Here is a 21052-nt window from a genome sequence, read left to right as displayed (position 1 = left end):
TAAACATCAAAATAACTAAATTTTGTATCATTTAACTAAATTTTTGGGGACGAAAGCAACCATTAGTTTTGGCCAAAATTGTATTGTCAAATTTTTGATGTGTGCGGTAAATTTCGAAAACTACCGAGCTCGCCAAACGGCAAATTCGGCAAACGAGAAGTGCACTGTACTGCAATTAAATATGAGACAATGGCAAAGTACCAAGAGATATATTGGTTTTTAGTAGCCACTATTCTCGATTGACATGTCTAACCTTATCGATCTTCAAACGCCAACAACCTCTTCCAGGACGACTGAGCGTTCTCTCTATAAATACCTACTCCGGTGGCTCATTGTGCTCCGTCGTCTTTCGAATACTAGGCGTTATGCTCAAATATCTTATATTCCTTGCTATATTGATCTCTGTCGTCCACTCTAATGGTTATATGACGATTCGCCTTAAAAGTGCATTTCCCCTGAATGTAACTGTCGAAGTGGCCGAGGAAGTGTATTTTCCCACCAATAAACGTTCATTCAATCTCCAACTTAAGCCCAATAGAGTGGGATTTGTGTCCAATATTCCTGTAAAGTTCGGAAGACCGGGATTAGTGTTGGTGGATTGCAGTCCTGTCGAAAAATTTCAAATCCATCGTGTTACATTGCGTTCGATACGGTGGAATACCCATGTGAGGAGTGTGGCTTCGGACAATATATTCTTGCCATTTACGGGATTCCGCTATGATATCAAGTGTAATAGGTGAGTTTTGAAATTGAAATTGAAATGCTGATTCTTGAAAAATCACAATTTCCAGATATTGGCATGGCCTTCACTGCGACCACTTTTGCAATGACGACTTTGCCCGTACAATTAACAGGCGGTGCACACAAAACGGAACTCTCGGCTGCCTAGAAGGATTCCACGGACCTAATTGCGAACTTCCTGTTCCTGCAGATTCCTGCAAGTGTCAAAACGGGGGAAAGTGTGTCTCAAGCCTCGAAAATACATGGGCTCAGAACGGCTCTCTAATTTGTGAATGTCGTTTGGGACATTTTGAAGGAAAACACTGTGAGAAGAAATCGTTCAACTACTTTCCAAAGATCGAAGCAACTACGTATGCCACGAAGGATTCTCATTTGGCACGCCAGTTTTATAACAACAGTCGGGTGCCGAATGAGTTGGCCACGCTTCCTCGATTGTGAATCCTAATATTGAGCTTAATGAAAATAAAATGATTTTTTTTACTTTTAATTCTTGTATGAATATGAATTTTAAAATGAGTACACGTTTAAATCAGGGCTGTGCGGCAACCGGGATTTTCGGCAACCGGCAATTGCCGAAGTTGACGAACCCAGAAATTTTCGGCAACCGGCAACGTTCGATTGCCGAAATTTTGGCAACTTTTCGGCAACCGGCAACCAAGTTTTAAAGTTTTTTTTGTTAAAATTATATTTTTGAGCGTTTTGGTTAAAAAATAATGGTCGTTTTCTCGTTTACGGCGAAATATTAGCATTTATCAGGCTCTCCGAATGCTTTTTATGAGCTGCAGAATGTTTCACATTGATATCGGCAGTTGCCGAAGTTGCTGAACTCCAAAATTTTCGGCAACCGGCAATTGCCGAAGCTAAAAAATTTCGGCAACCGGCAACTCGGTTGCCGGTTGCCGCACAGCCCTGGTTTAAATGCATAGGACAATCATGTTGGAACCAAAGGTGTTTCTTCGAAAAAACTCAAAACAATTGTAATCGTTCGATGGCAACTGTAATCCAAGAACATTAATATGTATAAACTATAGTGCCACGTAAGCCCATCAAATTCACACAGTGTCGTCCTAATCTTCTGCCAAGTCCTCCTCCGAAAATCCTTATGGCAGAAGAACCTACTTATCGATCGTAACCAACACCTGCCCTATTTGTTCTGGTATGTCAATTATAGTAATTTAATGTATACAAGGTTTTAACGTCATCAGACAGCCGATCTTCCTACTAACCTGACCCCTTCCAGAAACACTGCACGTTCTCTCTATAAATACCCACTCCGTGGGCTCGTAGAGCTCAGTTGTCCTTTGCAGTCAAGACTATGCTCAAATATCTCATATTCCTTGCAATTTTGATCTCTGTCGTCAACTCTAATGGTTATATGACAATTCGCCTGAGAAAGTGCATTTCCCCTGAATGTAACTGTCGAAGTGGCCGAGGAAGTATATTTTCCAATTTACAGACGCTCGTTTAACCTCCGACTTCTCCCTAATAAAGTTGCATTTGTGACGAATATTCCTGTAAAGTTCGGACGACCTGGAATAGTGTTGGTGAATTGTGGTTCGGTTGATCCGGTCCGGAAGTTTGATATTGAATGCTTTACTATACGTTCGACACGCTGGAATACACATGTGAGAAGTGTGGCTTCAGACAATGTGATCTTGCCATTAACTGGATTTCAATATGATATTAAGTGTAATAGGTGGGTTTTGAAATCAAAATTTAAAATTAAGGCCTAAATTTTTTAAAAATTATAAAATCAAAATTTTCAGATATTGGCATGGCCTTTCTGCAACAAATTCTGCAACGACGACGTTGCCCGCTCAATTAACAGGCGATGCACTCAAAACGGAACTCTCGGCTGCTTAGAAGGATTCCACGGACTTGATTGTAAGCTCCCCGTTGAAAAAGATTCCTGCAACTGTCAAAACGGCCGAAAATGTGTCTCAAGCCTTAAAACAGCATGGAATCAGGAAGACTCTCTAGTTTGTGAATGTCGTTTGGGACATTTTGAAGGAAAGCATTGTGAGAAGGAATCGTTCAACTACTTTCCAAAGATCGAAGCAACAACGTATGCCAGGAAGGGTTCTAGTTTAGCTCATCTATTTTTTAACAACAGTGAGGTGCCAAATGAGTTGGCTAAGCTTCTTCGATTGTAATTCTTACTGATTGAGCTTAATAAATTCTTATACTCTTGATTTTTTTTAGTTTTAACTCAGTACAGGTGTTTGTTTTTCCATTGTTTTTGTTCAAAAACGGAACATTTTCCTTTTGGAAACCACCAAAAAATCGTAGATCTTCGATGACACCCTTGATCCAACCACATCAATATGCATTAACTAATTGTATTGTGCTCTGTCGACTTCATCTTCTGCCAAGTTTCCTAAAATCCTTATTATCGTAGAAGAATCTACTTATCGATCGTAACCAGCACCTGTTCCATTCGCTCTGCTGGGCGAATTGCTGTTATTTAATGTGGCGCAAGGTTTTCACTATTATCGACTTTCCATATTCCTACTAATCTGACCCCTTCCAGAGCCACTGCACATTTTCTATAAACACCCAACCCTGTAGGCTTGTATAGGAAATCAGGCCTTTCAGACCAACACTGCCAATATCGATTTTGTGCAACTGTTTTTGACCTGGCGTTTCCCGGTCTAAAACGCTCGACGCGCGCTCAATCCCATCTTCCTTCTCTCTTCAAAAACCGACTAGTCTACCTTCATTCACACCAAAAATGCGTAACCTATTTGTTTTCTTCTCCCTTTCTTCTCTATTCCTGCTCTCCAACGCGATGTTCATCGATCCTGGCAAGTCCGGAGCTCTGGAGCTCGTGCTCAAAGTCGAGAGCTCACAGACCACGCAGATCGCCGTCAATTCCAATGTGACCTCCATCGATCTTCATACAAATTCCACTCACTATATTGAGTACCGGGAAATGGATTTCCGAGGGATCATCTCTATTAGGCTTCAGACAAAGTTTATGAAGAGTCGCTATGGATCCAGAAACTGGCATATGGTAGTGTTTGATCCATTGCAGGGGATCATCAACGTGGATCAACTACCGAGACCGTTCGATGGGATGGTGGTCAAGGTGAAGTGTGAGAGGTAAGTGATATTCGGTTAAACTCCGGAAAATTAGGATTTGAAAAAGAAAACGACTCTCTTAACGATTTTTTGCGTGAAAAACTGGGAAATCGACTTTAGAAAACCTATTTTTGATTGAAATTTGGTTATGAATCGATGCTTTCGTTCGAAAATTGTCATTTACTCGTTTTGACAGAAAAAGCTTGAATTGGTCTGTGGGCATTTCTGCGTTGAAAAGGGCAGAAATCTACATGGAAAACTGCTCTTTGGACGTAAAAAATGTTACGTGTCTGATTTTTGCTCGAAAAATTGAATTATACATCCGAAATTGCTCAAAAAACGGAAATCGACATAGAAAACAGCTCTCTAGTTTTATTTTGGAGAGACTACGTTAAGCCGTTAACCTATGAGTGAAAAGGCAAAAATCGACATCTGAAATTGCTCAGTAGCGATTCAGTGCTCCTTGACTAATCCTGAATTGCTCCCCTACTAACTTTTGCACCAAATTGCCAAAAATTGACATCCAAAATTGCTCTTTATTCAAAATCTTTCCAGAAATTGGTTCGGCGAGTATTGTGACAAGTATTGCGATGAGGACGCTGCCCACTTGGTTGGTATGAGATGTAATAAGAAGGGAGTGATGGGATGTAACGAAGGATTCTGTGGCCCGAATTGTGATCAGAGTAAGTGGAAAAAAAACGAAAAAATCGGAGAATAATGGAATTTAGTGAGAATATTACGCGTTGTTCTCGAGCAGAAGCTTTGGTTTCGCTAATTTTTCAAAATTTAAGAAACACAAATTTTCATTCTCAAAATCAAGTTCAGCGTGCTTTCAGCTTCAATTTAAGTATAATAATGACCTATTTTTCTCGAATCCGAAAAATTAGGGTCCCACCACGAAACCTACAGTAGTTTTCGTTGCGGGACCCTAATTTTTCAAATTCGAGGAAAGTAGGTCATGATTATACTTAAATTGAAGCGGAGAACACGCTGAATTCGATAAAACTAAAATAAACATGGGAAAGTTTCGAAAAATCAATTTTTTTGAAATTGTTTTTTTTTTGAATTTTTTTAAAATTAAAATTTTTCAAAATTTAAGAAACACAAATTTTCATTCTCAAAATCAAGTTCAGCGTGATTCTAGTTTTAATTTAAGTATAATCATGACTTACTTTTCTCGAATCCGAAAAATTAGCCCACCACGAAACCTACAGTAGTTTTCGTGGCGGGACCTAACTCTTCTTCAAACTGAAGCAAAGTAGGCCATGATTATACTTAAATTGAAGCTCTCGGCAAGCTGAATTCATTTTTGATAGTTAAAATGTAAGAACTTTCCGATTTTGACTCGAAAATAGCGAAAAATTCTTATTTTCTTACTATCATTATCTTACTATCGTAATAAATTAAATTAAATTAAACTAAATTTTAATCCGAATTTTTCTCAGCAAAAAGTCAATGCTCAATGATGTGCGCTTGCGAGAACGATGCACCATGTTACTCGTCAACGGATCCACGTACTTCACGAGAATACGTCTACTGCGAATGCCTGACGGGATTCGAGGGAAAATATTGCCAAAATGTCACATTTCCCCCAGAAATGCCGAAATTCCGCACAGTGATGCTCGGAGCCAACGGGAAAATATTCAAAGTGCTCGAAAACAAGAATTTGGTGAAAAACGAGTTCTACTGGGCAAATTCCAGCGCAAAATTCGAGCTTTTGGCTGAAAATGCGGAGAATTTCCCGGCTCCGGAGAGTTTTTGGCAATTGGCTCGGGAATTTTTGGAAGATCTGTTCTCTGAGACGGATCCGTGGACCCCTGTGATTTTCATTGGAATTTTCGGGCTTTTTCTGGTTTTTCACTGCCAAGCTGTTGATGTTGAAAGTTCGAAAAAGTTAATTGTGTTTGATGTGTAATTTTAAAAAAGTTAAAAATTTGTTTTGTCTTAATAAATACAATTTTTCTCTTTTTTCGATTTTTCATTATAATTTTCCAATTTTTGAGTTCAGCTTACCGAGAGCCTCAAAATGAGTATAAGCATGACCTACTTTGGGTCTCGCCACGAAAACCTCCCGGGTTACTGTAGTTTTCGTGGTGGGACCCATAAGACATGATTATATTTATTTTGAAGCTCTCAGTAAGACGGGATGATTGAAAATAGTGAAAACTTTGAATTTGTCAGTTTAAAGGGTTTTAGTGGTTTTTCAAAAAAAAAAAAATTTTTTTCACAAAAAACTCCAAAATTTCTACCAATTTTACTTTTTTGAAATTTTTAATTGTTTTATCGATTTCAGTGTGTTTTTAGCTTCAAATTAAGTATAATCATGACCTATTTTCCGTCGAAAATGGGTCCCGAAACGAAAAGTACAGTACACCGGGGTTTTCGTGGTGGGACCCGAAGTTTCTCAAATTGGAAGAAATTAGGTCGTGTTTATACGCAAATTGAAGCTCTCAGTGAGCTAGGTTTTATGGAAATAGTGAAAACCTTGAATTTCTCATAATCTGGAGCATTTTGGTAATTTCTCAAAAAGTAGAATTAGGTCTCACCGCGAAAACTACAAAAATTATGGTTTCAAGCCGAATATTTGAAAAATTAGGGATGCTAGAACATTTTTCAAACTAAAAACAATAAAAATTGTTCCAAAAAAATAAAATTTAAAAAAATACGAGAAACCCAGAATTATTGTAAAATCTGGAGAAAAAAAAATCGATTTTTTACAATGTTTTGCGTTTATTCAGAGAAAAAAAATCAAAAATTATGTACATAAATAGAAAATTTTACATAAAAAAGTTTGAGAAATGGCAAAAATGCGTAGCATTGAACAAAATAAAATTTTTTTTTTTTGAAAAAAAGGCAAAAAAATGAAAAATTGGAATTTTACAAAATTTTCAGGAAAATTCAAATTTTAACTCAAAATTCGTATTCAGCTCACAGAGAGCTTTCATTTAAGTATAATTATGACCTACATTGCTGGAATTCGAAAATTTTGGGTCCCACCACGAACAGCTACAGTAACCCGGGGGTTTTTGTGGCGGGACCCAAAATTTTGCAAAGTATGTCATGATTATACTTATTTTAAAGCTCTCGGTGAGCTGAGTTCAAATTTGTTATTAAAATTCGCAAATTTTAGTTTTTGAACAGAAAATTGAATTTTTTAAAAAATTATTTCTCCTCGGAATTCTCATTTTTTAACGCTTCCTGCTTCGCCTCCTTCTCCTTCTGGAATCCACGTCGGAGCTCCTCGAGCTTCTTTCCCATATCTCCCGTGGCGCCCAGCATGCTCAGTTTACGGCCTTCGACGGAAAGAGTTCTGAAAAAAAAAATTGACAAAAAGTCGTGGCGAGACCCAAAATTTCTGATTTTGGTTAGAAAATTTATATTTGGTTTGCAAAGAGCTTCAATTTGAGTATAAACATGACCCAATTTGCTCTAATTTGAGAAAAGTTGGCCCGCCACGAAAACTACAGAAACCCAGGGGTTTTCGTGGCGGGACCCAACTTTTCTCAAATTGGAGCAAAATAGGTCATGATTATACTTCAATTGATGCTGAATGTGAGCTAAATTCTAAAATATTATTAAAAATTGAAAAAAATAATTTTGGCAATTTTTGAAAAAAGTAGAAATTTTTTTTCTTTTTTTTTTCGAAAAATGTTTAAATCAATTTTTTGGTAGATTTTATTATTATATTTGTGTTCGCCTGCTCAGGAGCTTCAATTTAAGTATAATAATGGCCTATTTTGCTCTAATTTGAGAAAAGTTGGGTCCCGACGCGAAAACTACAGTAGCCCAGGGGTTTTCGCGGCGGGACCCAACTTTTTCATTTTCAAGCAAAATAGGTCATGATTATACTTAAATGAAAGCTCTCAGTGAGCTGAATCCGATTTTCAGCACCTCAAACTTCTTCTCTCGGCAGGCGGTGGAATACTATAATGGGCGGCGAGGCGGATCAGTGAAAGCTCGTCGACGAGCGTTTTATCATTGACTTTCTGGAGCATTTGGTAGAACGATGCGGTGGTTCCGAGCTTCTCAGCAGGCTCCATTGACCTGCAAATTTGAATTTATCCCTAAATTAACGAAAAATTAGCGAAAATCACTTCAAATTGCAAATCGCCATTTCCAAATCCTCCAGGAAATGATCCAAAACTCCCTCTTCACACATTGAAAGTGAGATCGGTACACGGGCGGCAGCTGGCGAAAGCAGTGGATCCACGTGCCAACCCTGAAAATCGGGAAATAGCAGGGGGCCGCCTACGCCTACCTGATGCCTACAGGTAGGCATATATGGGGTTGGGTAGTACCTGCCTACCAGTTTTGACCAAAGTCGGTAGGTAGGTGCACTAGGCAGGTAGGTAACTACGGGGGGGGGGGCACGTAGGCATCTAGGCAGACTATGCTTGTAGGAATGAAATAGGCACGTAGGTAGGCGATAGACGCATAGATAGGCGAGAGGTAAGCGCCCAGAGACCTAGGCAGGCAAGCAGGAAAATATGCAGGAATAAGGTAGACATGCACGGTATAGGCGTGAAAAAGGCAGGCGGGTAGGTAGACAGGCAAGCTGGTAGGAAGGCAGGTACGCTTTAGTAGGTAGGCAAGTAGGTACGCTAGTGGGTAGGTAAATATAAAATCGGCAGGTGGGTAGGTAGGCAAGCAATTAACTATACAGGTCCGAGATAGGCATGCCCGAAGTAGGCGTGGTAGGCGCTCATGTAGGCAGGCAGGCAGGCGATACCTTTTGCACCATAACATCCACCAAATTGTACACATTAACTTCGCTCGTCGTGAACGCCACCACACACAGATCAGCGGAGCCCCTCAACGAGACCCCATCAAGGCCTTGTAGGCGGTAGGCGAGCTGCCGGGTCGCCTCAATGATCCGTTGAGCCGCGTTGATGTATCCATCTCGTCCTTTTCGAAGCATCATAGCCCACGCAGTCGCCACAGCTCCACCATCCCGTCCACCGGACATTGTCGGTGTCGCGTAGCAACCGCCAGGCCATTCTGAGTTGGTGAAGAACTGGTGACGGAGGAACGCAGGCTCACGGTACATCAGGACTGATAGGCGGCCTGGGCATTGGCCATACTGGAAATAATCTATTTTTGAACAATAGACTTTTCAAAACATTTCGAAAAAAAAGAGCCAAATTTTGCTAAAATCTGAAATTATTTCGTCAAATTTTCCTTGTCGCAGTTGCTGAAACATAGATTCTTTGAAATCTTCGTTGCTTGAGACACATAGGCATCCTTGCCTAGTTGCATACCTGCCTAGGTATTTGCAGACCTGCCTGCCTACCTACCTGTCTACCTACTTTTCTGTCTGGCTATATTGACTACCCAGTCTTTTTGCCTGTCTACTTTAGTGCCTACCTACATCCGAAAATGATCGAAATGCCTCTGCCCATCGGCTTAAAATGTGATAGGTAGTGCACTTGTACCTAGGCAGGTATGCAGCAAGGCAAGTGTACTACCTACCACATTTCGAACCGATAGGCTTAGGCATTTAGATCATTGCTGGATGTGTAGGTAGGTACTACAGTAGGCAAGCAAAAAGATTGGGCAGTGAATATAGCCAGACAGAAAAGTAGGTAGGCAGGTAGACCGGTAGATAGGCCTGTTAGTACCTAGGCAGGTAGGCAAGGATGCCTATGTGTCAGGCTCACGGTACATCAGGACTGATAGGCGGCCTGGGCATTGGCCATACTGGAAAATTTGAGGTTTTTTTTGGATACGGAAATTTCTCTAAAATGTCAGAAATTTCAAATTTTCAGACCTAATTTTGTAATTTTCGAGATTTGTCCACGAAAAACCGTTGAAAATCACAGTTGTACGCGAAAAACGCCAAAACTGAACGCTTTTTTTTCCATTTTCTGACTAGTTTTGGGGTTTTTTTTTCCAAAAATTCAGTTGTTTTAGGAAAAACGGCATTTCAGGATATTTTTCCACAAATTTTCGAAATTTCTCAAGTTGTAGAACCAATGATTTTTGATTTTTGATCGGATAAATGCAAAAATTTGGTTTTCAAGGATTTTTTAAAACAAAATTTTTATTTCATTATTTATTTTATTCTGATTTTTGTATTAAATCTGTGCTCGCCGGCTCACACGAGCGTCAATTTAAGTATAATCATGACCAACTTTGCTCCAATCTGAGCAACATTGAGTCCCACCACGAAAACTACGGGTAACCCAGGGGTTTTCGTGGCGAGACCCAACTTTTTTCAAATTCAAGCAAAATAGGCCATGTTTATACTTAAATGAATGCGCTCAGTGAGCTAAATTCGAATTTTTTACTAGAAAAAAGAAAAATGAGAAAAAAAATTTTTTTCACTGAATTTTTCGATAGTTTTATCAATTTTCGGTTAATTTTTCCCGCGCCAAAATCCAAATTTTCACTAAAATCCCTAACCCTATGCAGATCAGCTGAAATCGACGTGACTCCAGGCAGGCGAAAATCGAAAGCAGGCACCGAATAGTCGGCGTATTCCATAAAAGGCAACACGAATCCACCGAGAGTACAATCCACGTGGAGTGGAATATGATATCGTTGAGCCAACTTGGCGAGCTTTTCAATTGGGTCAACTGTTCCGGTGATATGATTTGGAGCACTTGCAATTATCATACAAGTACGGGGTCCAATGGCTCGCTTCATGGCTCCAACGTTGGCACGATCGTCCGTCTCCGACACCTGGAATGAGGAGGAAAATGGACAATTTTCGAGTTAATTTTCAAAAAAATTTGGTTTTTTCGCACAAAAATCGCCATTTTTCACCAAGAGAATGTGCCATTTTCGTAAAAATTCGGGTTACTGTAGCACCGATTCTGTGTAAACACTAGATCTTACGACACATTTTTAGAAAAATTAGATTTTTGTGAATTTTGTCGTAAGATTCAGTGTGGCTACAGTAACCCGAAATTAAAATGTTTTCCAAAATTCGGTTTTCTGGTGCAATTTTCACTAATTTTCACATGAATTTTTCAATTTTTCAGCTAAAAAAGCTTAAATTCTCTCAAAAATTGAACATTTTGCACCCGATTTTACGACAAATTGCAGAAAATTTGATTTTTTCTGCAATTTGTCGTAAGATCTGGTGCCTTGGCGCGGTGTTTGTACACAATCGGGACTACTGTAGGCGAAATTGGCAATTTTCGAGTTAATTTTAAAGAAAAACCCATTTTTCATGAGGAAAATGCCAATTTTGTAAAAATTCGGGTTACTGTAGCCTCATTTGTGTGTGCAAACACCATGAAAAATCTATTTTTCTGCATTTTGTCGTAAAATAGGTTGCAAAATTTGAATTTTGTTTAAAAAAAAGCCGCGGCTCACTGAAAAAAATTCGCAAATTCCGATTTTAGTGGCGTGTCTAAACACACCGAATTTGACGACAAAATGCAGAAAAAACGGAAAATTTTCAAGTTTTCTGTAATTTGGCGTAAGATCTGGTGTTTGGGAGCAGTGTTTGCACAGAAACGGAGCTACAGTAACCCAGAAATTGCAATGAAACTTCAGACTTTTTGACTGAAAATTGCGAATTTTGAAGTCAAATCACTGCAACTTTTTCCTCAGAGGGACGAGGAAAAGTGGTTTCTAGGCCATGGCCGAGGGGCCGACAAGTTTCAGCGGCCATTTATCTTGCTTTGTTTTCCGCCTGTTTTCTTTCGTTTTTCATCGATTTTTTTCGTTTTATCTTAATAAAACTGATAAATAAATATTTTTTGCAGATGCTAAAACAATTTCCAAGTAAAAAAATTATGTATTCAGTGGGCAAGCAGCGGTGAAAGTGGTCAATGCAATATGATGGATTACGGGAATACAAAACCTAAGCTTTTTCTGAAACATGATACATATGATGCTTAGATGCTGAAATTACCTGATTTTCATAACGAGACCGCTGAAAAAGTTTTGAGGTTTTCAAAATTCAACTTTTTGTGCGAAAATCTCGACTTTTTCACCAAAAAAGTTGAATTTTGAAAACCTCAAAACTTTTTCAGCGGTCTCGTTATGAAAATCAGGTAATTTCAGCATTTAAGCATCATATGTATCATGTTTCAGAAAAAGCTTAGGTTTTGTATTCCCGTAATCCATCATATTGCATTGACCACTTTCACCGCTGCTTGCCCACTGAATACATAATTTTTTTACTTGGAAATTGTTTTAGCATCTGCAAAAAATATTTATTTATCAGTTTTATTAAGATAAAACGAAAAAAATCGATGAAAAACGAAAGAAAACAGGCGGAAAACAAAGCAAGATAAATGGCCGCTGAAACTTGTCGGCCCCTCGGCCATGGCCTAGAAACCACTTTTCCTCGTCCCTCGTGAGGAAAAAGTTGCAGTGCAAATATCTAGTTTTTGAGCTGAAATCAAACTTATCAGGCTCGGTTTTCGATTTTTTTTTAATTTTATGTTTTTTTCGGGGGGTTTTTTTTTGTTGACTCTACGAATTCTACCTGAATTCTCTTAATAGTCATATCAAAAAACGCGGCAGCTTTATCCAATGCCGGATGAGCAGTCGACGGAGCAACAATCTCGGCTCTCCACTCTCCACGAGCTCGGCTACGGTTACGGTAGGCAAGGCAGGCAAGCATCAAGGCCTCGGTTCCACCGCCTGCCACAACTCCACACGAATCTTTGCCTCCGTGAAACATTGCACAAGTCATTTTCAGAATTTCTGCCTCCATTTTACGAACTCCGGGAAAAGCGTCGGATCGGTGGGGGTCCGTGTGAGCGAAGAGGTCGAAGAGCTGCAAAAAAATCGATATTTTTCCAGGGAATTTTGGATTTGTTTTGTTGAAAAAACACTTTAAAAACTTAAAATTCGATGAAAATGGCTAAAAATGACATTTTCAACTGAAAATTTCAAATTTTTTGTGTTGAATATTGAAATTTTCGAAAGAAATTCATTATTTTCAACTTTTTTCGGTAGATTTCAGTGGCAAATTTTGGATTTTTAGGCAAAAAATTGCATATTTAACTCTAAAATGCTATTTTTCGGGTTTTTTCTTGTTTTTTCTGTGAAAACTCAATTTTTCAGACAAAGAATTTAAAAAAATCGGAATTTTCAGAGGTTTTCAATCTAAACATTCGATTTCAGAGCCGAATTCTTGGGGTTTTTGAATTTTAATGTGAAAAAAGCGATTTTAGGATTAAAATTTGGCTTTTCTCCATGTTTTTCGACTGAAAATTTCAATTTTATTTTTGCCAAAAATCACACACACTTTTCCAATAAATTTTTTTTCTCCGGTTTGTAAGGTCAAATCCTGGATTTTTAGGCCAAAAAATTCAATTTCGGCCTGCAAAAGCCCAGTTTTTGGCCTAAAATCGTGATTTTTCCGGCCAAAAAAGCCACCTTAGCCGACAATTTCATGTCCTCTTCCCGAGTCTGTGGATCATAATGTTGCATATATCTTCTTTCTCCCATCATTGCATAACGTCGACCGTCGGCGAGAATTTCCTCTGTATCCATACATCGTTCGGGTAGGAATTTATAGAATTCTCGCATCTGGAAATTTGGAAAACTTTCTCTTTTTTTTTCGTCCGAAAACGCTAAATTTTCAGCTTTTTCGCTGTTTTTTTTTATAGAAATTGCGAATTTCCTGGTTACTGTAGCGCCAAAACTGTGCAAACACCGGATCTTACGACAAAATGCAGAAAACCAGTGTTTTCTGCAATTTGTCGTAAGATTCGGTGCCTGGGTGCGGTGTTTGCGGAAAAATCGAGCTACAGTAACAACAATTTCCCCGCAAAATCGAGTTTTCTGCATTTTTACGTCAATTTAGTGTGCTGTTTGCACCCAAATGAGGCTACAGTAACCCATTTTTTTTTACAACATTGACATTTTCTTTGTGAAAAATAGTTGTTTTCTATAAAATTAACTCGAAAATTGTTGTCAGTTTTTCACAAAATGCGCCAATTTCGGGTACGGTAGCCCCGATTGTGTGCAAACACCGCGCCCCGGCACCAGATCTTACGACAAATTGCAGAAAATTCGGCAAAAGCTTCATTTTCGAAGGAAATTTTGAAAACTTGTGCTGAAAAGTTCAAAATTTTCACCGTTTTCCAGACAATTTATTGATTTTCTCGGTATTTTTGACAAAAAATCGACATTTACTGCAATTTTTCGTGAAATTCGATGTCCCGGTGCTGTGTTTGTGGAAAAATCGAGCTGCAGAAACCAAAAAATGACAAAAAATCGGATTTTCTGGCTACTGTATCGCCAAATCTGTGCAAACACCGAATCTTACGACAAAATGCAGAAAAATCGAAATTTCTGCATTTTGGCGTGAAATCCGGTGTTTAGTTGCGGTTTTTGCAGGAAAATCGAGCTGCAGAAACCAAAAAATGACAAAAATCGGATTTACTGATTACTGTATCGCCAAAACTGTGCAAACACTGAATTCCACGACGAATCGCAGAAAAATTGAAATTTCTGCAATTTGTCGTGAAATTCAATGCCAGAGTTGCTGCTTTGAGGCTACAGTAACCAAAAATTGACGAAAAATCGGATTTTCTGCATTTTGTCGTCAGATTCGGTGCCGGCGGATGCGTGTTATACATAAAAATCGATGATTTTTCGCGCTGATTTCGACGTACATGATCACTCTGATGAACTTCATCCTCAATTTCAGCCTGAGCTTTCGCCAAATCAGCTTCCAACTTTCGGCGGACCCACGGAAGTGATCGAAGGAATGAGAATATCGATTTTCTGATCTGAACAAGTGGCGGCTCATTAGATCGGGTCATTCGTTTGATGTAGGCGATCAGGAAGCATAGGGAAATTGCGTAGGAGACAATCTGCAAACATTTTGGGGTGAAAAATGAGAAAATTTAGGGTTTTTTCGAGTTTTTAGGCAAAGTTTTTGATTTTTTCCGTTAAAAAAATCGCGAAAATTAGGCAGTTTTTACTTCAATCGAAAGTTTCTGCAATTTGTCGTAAGATTTGGTGTATTGGTGCCGTACCGTAACCTAAAACTTTGATTTTCGGCGGAAATTCCACAAACAGTGCGGGTTTCCATGCACAGTTACTCCGATTTTGAGCAAGCACACCGCCAATGTACCGGATTTTACGACAAATTGCAGAAAAATGGGATTTTTCTGCATTTTGTCGTCAGATTCAGTGTTTGCACTGAAATCGAGCTACCGTAACCCAAATTCACACACGTTTTTCGGGTTTTTTAAGGCGAAAAATTGAATTTCCGACTCAAAAATCAATTTTTCGCCTGAAAAAAAATTGAAAACTGCGAAAATTTAAATTTCCTGGGTACTCTGTACCTCCCACATACACCGAATCTTACGACAAAATGCAGAAAAACAGATTTTTCTGCATTTTGTCGTCAGTTTTGGTGTTTGCACTAAAACTAAGCTACCGTAACCCGAATTCAGAGTTTTTTGTGGTTTTTCAGTCGTCGAAAAACTCGAATTTTCACCTGCCAAGGCTCCAATCCGGAGCATTTCGCATTAAAAAGGATCCGCAAATCGTCGAAATATTCGAGAGCAATTCGAAAGCTCAAATCTCGATCCGAGCTGTCAAATGCGACGCCCATCTGCAAAAATTCTGAAAAAAAAGCTGAAAAATTGGCAAAAAGGTATAAAATCGTTGTAAAAACGATAAAAATCGAGAAAAATCCAAATTTTCAAGAAAAAAAATAAGTTAAATTTCATATAATAAGTGAGATTTTAGGTAATATTCAGTGAAAAAATCGATAAAATCAAGTTTTTTTGCGTAATTTTGTCGCGATTCCGAGATATTGCCACATGGTGTCGAGCGCAGTGTAACTTTCCGGTTTTTCAGTGATTTTGAAGATTTCCGGCAGGGTTTCGTGCTGAAAATTGGGAAAAATTGAATTTTTAATAAAATTTTCGGGTTACTGTAGCCTCGATTGTGTGCAAACACCGAATCTGACGAGAAATTGCAGAAAAATACGATTCTTCTGCATTTTGTCGTACGATTCGGTGTATGGGAGCTACCGTAACCTAGAAAACTTCGATTTTTGTTTTTTTTCTGTTTTTTTTTCGGGGAAAAATTGATTTTTTGTTGAAAATTCGAAATTTATTTCCCCAAAATGGCAATTTTAACATTTTTGCTCAAAAATCGACAATTTCGGATTTAGATACACCGAATCTGACGGCAAATTGCAGAAAGTACCAATTTTTCGGCTATAATACCGAGAAAATCAATGAATTGTCTTAAAAAACTGTGAAATTTGGAACTTTTCAGCAAATTTTTATCGAAAATGAAGCTTTCGCCAAAGTTTCTGCAATTTGTCGTAAAATCTGATGTCTGGGCGCGGTGTTTGCACACAATCGGGGCTACCGTAGCCAAAATTGACAAATTTCGAGTTAATTTCATAGAAAAAACCATTTTTCACCAAGAAAATGCCAATTTTGTAAAAATTCGGGTTACTGTAGCCTCATTTGTGTGTGCAAACACCATGAAAAATCGATTTTTCTGCATTTTGCTGTAAAATAGGTTGCAAAATTTGAATTTTTGTGTAAAAAATGCGGGTGAACTGCAAAAATTTTCAAACTTCGAATTTTTGATTACTGTAGCGGCGTGCCTATACACAGAATTTGACGACAAATTGCAGAAAATTCGCGAAATTTTCGAGTTTTCTGCAATTTGTCGGAAGATCCGGTGCCAGGGAGCGGTGTTTGCACAGAATTGGGGCTACAGTAACCCAGAAATTGCAAAAAAATTTCATATTTTAAACTGAAAAGTGCGAATTTGATTGAATTCAAACTTCAGTTTTTGAGCTAAAAATCAGAATTTTTCAAGCTCGGGGCTACGGTAGCCTCAACTTTGTGCAAGAAGCATCGCTCCCAGGCGCCAAATTTGACGCCAAATTGCAGAAAAATCTGATTTTTACACTAAAATCTTCGTTTCTGGCAAAAGCTTCAAGATTTCTGCAATTTGTCGTAAGATCCGGTGTTTGCCAAACAACTGGGGCTACAGTAACCCGGAAATTGCAATTTTCAGATTTGGAAAAAACGGAAAATAGCAATTGTTGATGTGAATTTCTAGTTTTTAGCTAAAAAATCAGCTTAAAAACGATTTTTTTTCAAGCTCCGGGCTACGGTAGCTCCAATTCTGTGCAAACACGGCGCCGAAACACCAAATCTGACGACAAATTGCAGAAAACCGCTAATTTTTACGCTTAGCCTAATGAAAATGTGATATTTTGCGCTGAAAGCGCTGCGTTTCTGACAAAGTTTTCAAGTTTTCTGCAATTTGTCGTAAGATTTGGTGCCCCTATTTGTGTTTGCACAGAAACGGGGCTACCGTAACCAAATTTTTGTGCAAAATTGCAGTTTTCTTGGTGAAAACTAGTTTTTTCTTCAAAATTAACTCGAAAATTTCCAGTTTTTTCGTCCAATTTCACGAAAAATGCGTTTTCTGCAATTTGTCGTAAGATCCGGTGTTTGCCAAACAACTGGGGCTACAGTAACCCGAAAATCTCAAAAACGTCATTTTTCCGTGAAAATTGTGCGTTTTTTTCCATTTTTCTGCATTTGTCTGTAATTTTCGCCGCGCAAAAATCCCGTACATATTTATTGAAGACGCTTTTCACGAATTCGATCATCATATCCTTGCACTGAATCACAATAATCGACGGATCGTACTCAATTTCGACGACAACTCCTTTGACAGTTGTCCCTTGGGTTGCTGTGCCCACTCGAATCATCCAATCCTTGTACAAACTGTATTCATTGCCTATTATCTGCAAAAAAAAACAGGATTTTTTTGGAAAAACCAACATTTTCTGACGAAAACAGGTGAAAATCGAGATTTTCGCCTTGAAAAACTTCAAAAACGCTAAATTCGAAGTTTGAAAATAAATTTTTGCAGTTCACCCGCATTTTTTACACAAAAATTCAAATTTTGCAACCTATTTTACAGCAAAATGCAGAAAAATCGATTTTTCATGGTGTTTGCACACACAAATGAGGCTACAGTAACCCGAATTTTTACAAAATTGGCATTTTCTTGGTGAAAAATGGTTTTTTCTATGAAATTAACTCGAAATTTGTCAATTTTGGCTACGGTAGCCCCGATTGTGTGCAAACACCGCCCCAAGGCACAAGATTTGACGACAAATTGCAGAAACTTTGGCGAAAGCTTCATTTTCGATAAAAATTTGCTGAAAAGTTCCAAATTTCACAGTTTTTTAAGACAATTCATTGATTTTCTCGGTATTATAGCCGAAAAATTGGTACTTTCTGCAATTTGCCGTCAGATTCGGTGTATCTAAATCCGAAATTGTCGATTTTTGAGCAAAAATGTTAAAATTGCCATTTTGGGGAAATAAATTTCGAATTTTCAACAAAAAATCAATTTTTCCTCAAAAAAAACAGAAAAAAAACAAAAATCGAAGTTTTCTAGGTTACGGTAGCTCCCATACACCGAATCGTACGACAAAATGCAGAAGAATCGTATTTTTCTGCAATTTCTCGTCAGATTCGGTGTTTGCACACGATCGAGGCTACAGTAACCCGAAAATTTTATTAAAAATTCAATTTTTCCCAATTTTCAGCACGAAACCCTGCCGGAAATCTTCAAAATCACTGAAAAACCGGAAAGCTACAAGTGCAAACGCCGAAACTGAGGACAAAATGCAGAAAAATTGGGGTTTTCTGCATTTTGTCGTAGGATTCGGTGTATGGCGACTACCGTAACCCAAGAAACTACGAGTTTCGTCGTTTTTCACCGAAATTTTCGATTTTTTTTAGCTGCAAAATCGATTTTTAAGTTGAAAATTCGAATTAAATCGGGATTTATTTTTCTTCGACTTTTCTGCAATTCGTCTTGAAATAACGAGAAAGAAAAGAGAGATGTTTCACAAATTTCTCTCAAAAATGCCAATTTTCTGCTTAAAAATCTATATTTTCGAGTTTTTGTACACCGGATCTTACGACAAAATGCAGAAAATCCGACGTTTCCGACTTTTGTCGTAAAATCCAGTACAAAGCACCAAATTTTACAACAAATTGCAAAAGAATAGAAAATTTGCGTGCTTTTAGTTCGAAAAACGGGATTTTTTTTTCAAATTTTGACGCTAAAACAGGCATTTTTGATCAGAAAAATTTTTGATTTTTGGTTACGGTCTGTCTCAATTGTGTGCAAGCATCGGATTTTACGACAAAATGCAGAAAAGACGCATGTTTCCGCAATTACTGTCGTAAAATCCGGTGTATTGGAGCGGTGGTGTTTGCACAGAATCGAGGCTACCGTAACCCGGCGGCGCTGAAAAAATCGATTTTTACCTCAATTTTACCGGCATTATCGGCTATTAATCCACTGCTGAGCTTGCTGAGAATTAAATCGAATCCCCGGTCACAAACAGCTTTCGGGCTTTTTTTGAACGTGTCTTTTGGGCCTGAAAAAGCTTGAAATTTTTGAATTTTAGGTGAAAAATGACTCATTTTTCGAATTTTCCGGCAAATTTTCAGTTTTAAAGCAGTTTTTATCGATTTTTTAGGTGAAAAATTACAAATTTAGTTTATAAACACCGCATTTTACGACAATTCTGCAAATTGTCGTCAAATATGGTGTATACAGAAAAGATATCGAATTTTGGCGGAAAAGTCACAATTTTGGGCGATTTTATGCTCGATATTTGTAAAATTTATCGATTTTTTAGGGTTTTGAGACGAAATTCTCGAAAAACCACACAATCTTTCGATTTTTTACGTCAGAATTCACAGATTTTCGCTGTTTTCGGGTCAAAAAATTCGAAATTTTTCAGTTTTTCACTGCAACTTTTTCCTCACGAGGGACGAGGAAAAGTGGTTTCTAGGCCATGGCCGAGGGGCCGACAAGTTTCAGCGGCCATTTATCTTGCTTTGTTTTCCGCCTGTTTTCTTTCGTTTTTCATCGATTTTTTTCGTTTTATCTTAATAAAACTGATAAATAAATATTTTTTGCAGATGATAAAACAATTTCCAAGTAAAAAAATTATGTATTCAGTGGGCAAGAAGCGGTGAAAGTGGTCAATGTAAAATGATGGATTACGGGAATACAAAACCTAAACTTTTTCTGAAACATGATACATATGATGCTTAGATGCTGAAATTACCTGATTTTCATAACGAGACCGCTGAAAAAGTTTTGAGGTTTTCAAAATTCAACGTTTTGTGCGAAAATCTCGACTTTTTCACCAAAAAAAGTTGAATTTTGAAAACCTCAAAACTTTTTCAGCGGTCTCGTTATGAAAATCAGGTAGTCTCAGCATCTAAGCATCATATGTATCATGTTTCAGAAAAAGTTTAGGTTTTGTATTCCCGTAATCCATCATATTACAATGCCCACTTTCACCGCTGCTTGCCCACTGAATACATTATTTTTTTACTTGGAAATTGTTTTAGCATCTGCAAAAAATATTTATTTATCAGTTTTATTAAGAAAAAACGAAAAAAAATCGATGAAAAACAAAAGAAAACAGGCGGAAAACAATACAAGATAAATGGCCGCTGAAACTTGTCGGCCCCTCGGCCATGGCCTAGAAACCACTTTTCCTCGTCCCTCGTCAGGAAAAAAGTTGCAGTGTTTTTAGGTCAGATTCCTTCAATTTTCGCGATTTTTCCACTGAAAACTCGGGTGGGTGCTCACAAATGGAAAACGTTGATTGTGGGCATTTCGAGTGATGCATCACCACATTTGACGGATAATCGGAACTCGGTGTCGGCGGATTGAATGGGGTGACGTCGACGATAAATGTTCCGTGAAGATCGCCTCCGATCGATTCCAACAGTCGTTCCACTGATTTTGCCGTTTGTTCTGCTTCGAAAACCCATGTGACACCCATTTTTTGATGCGAAAAACTGGAAAATTGGAAATTTTCGGGTTACTGTAGCCCGATGAGTTGTTTGGCAAACCGGATCTTACGACAAATTGCAGAAAACGCCTTTTTCGTGAAATTGGACGAAAAAACTGGAAATTTTCGAGTTAATTTTGAAGAAAAAACTAGTTTTCACCAAGAAAACTGCAATTTTTGCAAAAATTTGGTTACGGTAGCCCCGTTTCTGTGCAAACACAAATAGGGGCACCAAATCTTACGACAAATTGCAGAAAACTTCTGAAAACATTGTCAGAAACGCAGGTATCAGCGCAAAATATCACATTTTCATTAGGCTAAGCGTAAAAATTAGCGGTTTTCTGCAATTTGTCGTCAGATTTGGTGTTTCGGCGCCGTGTTTGCACAGAATCGGAGCTACCGTAGCCCGGAGCTTGAAAAAAATCA

General features: G+C 38.2%; 4 protein-coding genes, 3 non-coding genes and 1 pseudogene across 11 annotated transcripts; 5 read left to right on the top strand and 3 right to left on the bottom strand.

Annotated features, from left to right (window-relative positions):
- The first annotated feature begins 353 nt into the window (after positions 1 to 353).
- dsl-1 (Delta-like protein dsl-1) lies at positions 354 to 1216 on the top strand. Its single transcript, NM_067653.4, has 2 exons — positions 354 to 736; positions 792 to 1216. Exons 1-2 carry the CDS (start codon positions 366 to 368, stop codon positions 1177 to 1179), a joined length of 759 nt encoding a protein of 252 aa, NP_500054.1. The 5' UTR covers positions 354 to 365; the 3' UTR covers positions 1180 to 1216.
- An 840-nt stretch (positions 1217 to 2056) lies between these two features.
- Positions 2057 to 2568, top strand: W09G12.3 (annotated as a pseudogene). Its single transcript has 2 exons — positions 2057 to 2437; positions 2508 to 2568. Coding segments are annotated over exons 1-2 (442 nt in total).
- An 895-nt stretch (positions 2569 to 3463) lies between these two features.
- dsl-2 (Delta-like protein) lies at positions 3464 to 5783 on the top strand. The gene is made up of 3 exons (NM_067651.7): positions 3464 to 3843; positions 4378 to 4505; positions 5268 to 5783. The coding sequence occupies exons 1-3, from the start codon at positions 3473 to 3475 to the stop codon at positions 5735 to 5737; spliced, it is 969 nt and encodes a 322-aa protein (NP_500052.1). The 5' UTR covers positions 3464 to 3472; the 3' UTR covers positions 5738 to 5783.
- A 749-nt stretch (positions 5784 to 6532) lies between these two features.
- spl-3 (sphinganine-1-phosphate aldolase) lies at positions 6533 to 15369 on the bottom strand (the record flags this gene model as incomplete). Of its 3 annotated transcripts, NM_067650.5 has the most annotated exons (9): positions 6533 to 7132; positions 7714 to 7866; positions 7917 to 8041; positions 8552 to 8902; positions 10225 to 10503; positions 12266 to 12559; positions 13165 to 13317; positions 14409 to 14609; positions 15242 to 15369. In NM_067650.5, 9 exons carry the CDS (start codon positions 15356 to 15358, stop codon positions 6985 to 6987), a joined length of 1821 nt encoding a protein of 606 aa, NP_500051.2. The 3 variants fall into 3 exon arrangements, with proteins under 3 accessions (NP_500051.2, NP_001368265.1, NP_001350992.1); NM_001364040.1 differs by lacking the exons at positions 6533 to 7132; positions 7714 to 7866; positions 7917 to 8041; positions 8552 to 8902 and adding an exon at positions 9463 to 9519 and having other exon boundaries at positions 15242 to 15358; NM_001380038.1 differs by lacking the exons at positions 12266 to 12559; positions 13165 to 13317; positions 14409 to 14609; positions 15242 to 15369 and having other exon boundaries at positions 6985 to 7132; positions 10225 to 10467.
- Y104H12D.6 lies at positions 14907 to 14965 on the bottom strand. The gene has a single exon (NR_052923.1). It is a non-coding gene; the product is annotated as an Unclassified non-coding RNA Y104H12D.6 (non-coding RNA).
- Y104H12D.9 lies at positions 14907 to 14965 on the top strand. Its single transcript, NR_052924.1, has one exon. It is a non-coding gene; the product is annotated as an Unclassified non-coding RNA Y104H12D.9 (non-coding RNA).
- An 87-nt stretch (positions 15370 to 15456) lies between the features above and the next one.
- Positions 15457 to 20632, bottom strand: mdt-20 (Mediator of RNA polymerase II transcription subunit 20; the record flags this gene model as incomplete). Of its 2 annotated transcripts, NM_001380036.3 has the most annotated exons (4): positions 15457 to 15637; positions 17360 to 17533; positions 19077 to 19189; positions 20422 to 20632. In NM_001380036.3, the coding sequence occupies 4 exons, from the start codon at positions 20615 to 20617 to the stop codon at positions 15524 to 15526; spliced, it is 597 nt and encodes a 198-aa protein (NP_001367680.1). The 2 variants fall into 2 exon arrangements, with proteins under 2 accessions (NP_001367680.1, NP_001368264.1); NM_001380037.1 differs by lacking the exons at positions 19077 to 19189; positions 20422 to 20632 and having other exon boundaries at positions 15524 to 15637; positions 17360 to 17497.
- Positions 15672 to 15724, top strand: Y104H12D.5. Its single transcript, NR_052922.1, has one exon. It is a non-coding gene; the product is annotated as an Unclassified non-coding RNA Y104H12D.5 (non-coding RNA).
- Positions 20633 to 21052: the final 420 nt, after the last annotated feature.

Source organism: Caenorhabditis elegans, chromosome IV (assembly GCF_000002985.6).
Source record: "Caenorhabditis elegans chromosome IV".
Taxonomy (NCBI): domain Eukaryota; kingdom Metazoa; phylum Nematoda; class Chromadorea; order Rhabditida; family Rhabditidae; genus Caenorhabditis; species Caenorhabditis elegans.
The sequence above is the reverse complement of the archived record's forward strand: the minus strand, read 5'-3'. Positions and strand labels throughout refer to the sequence as shown.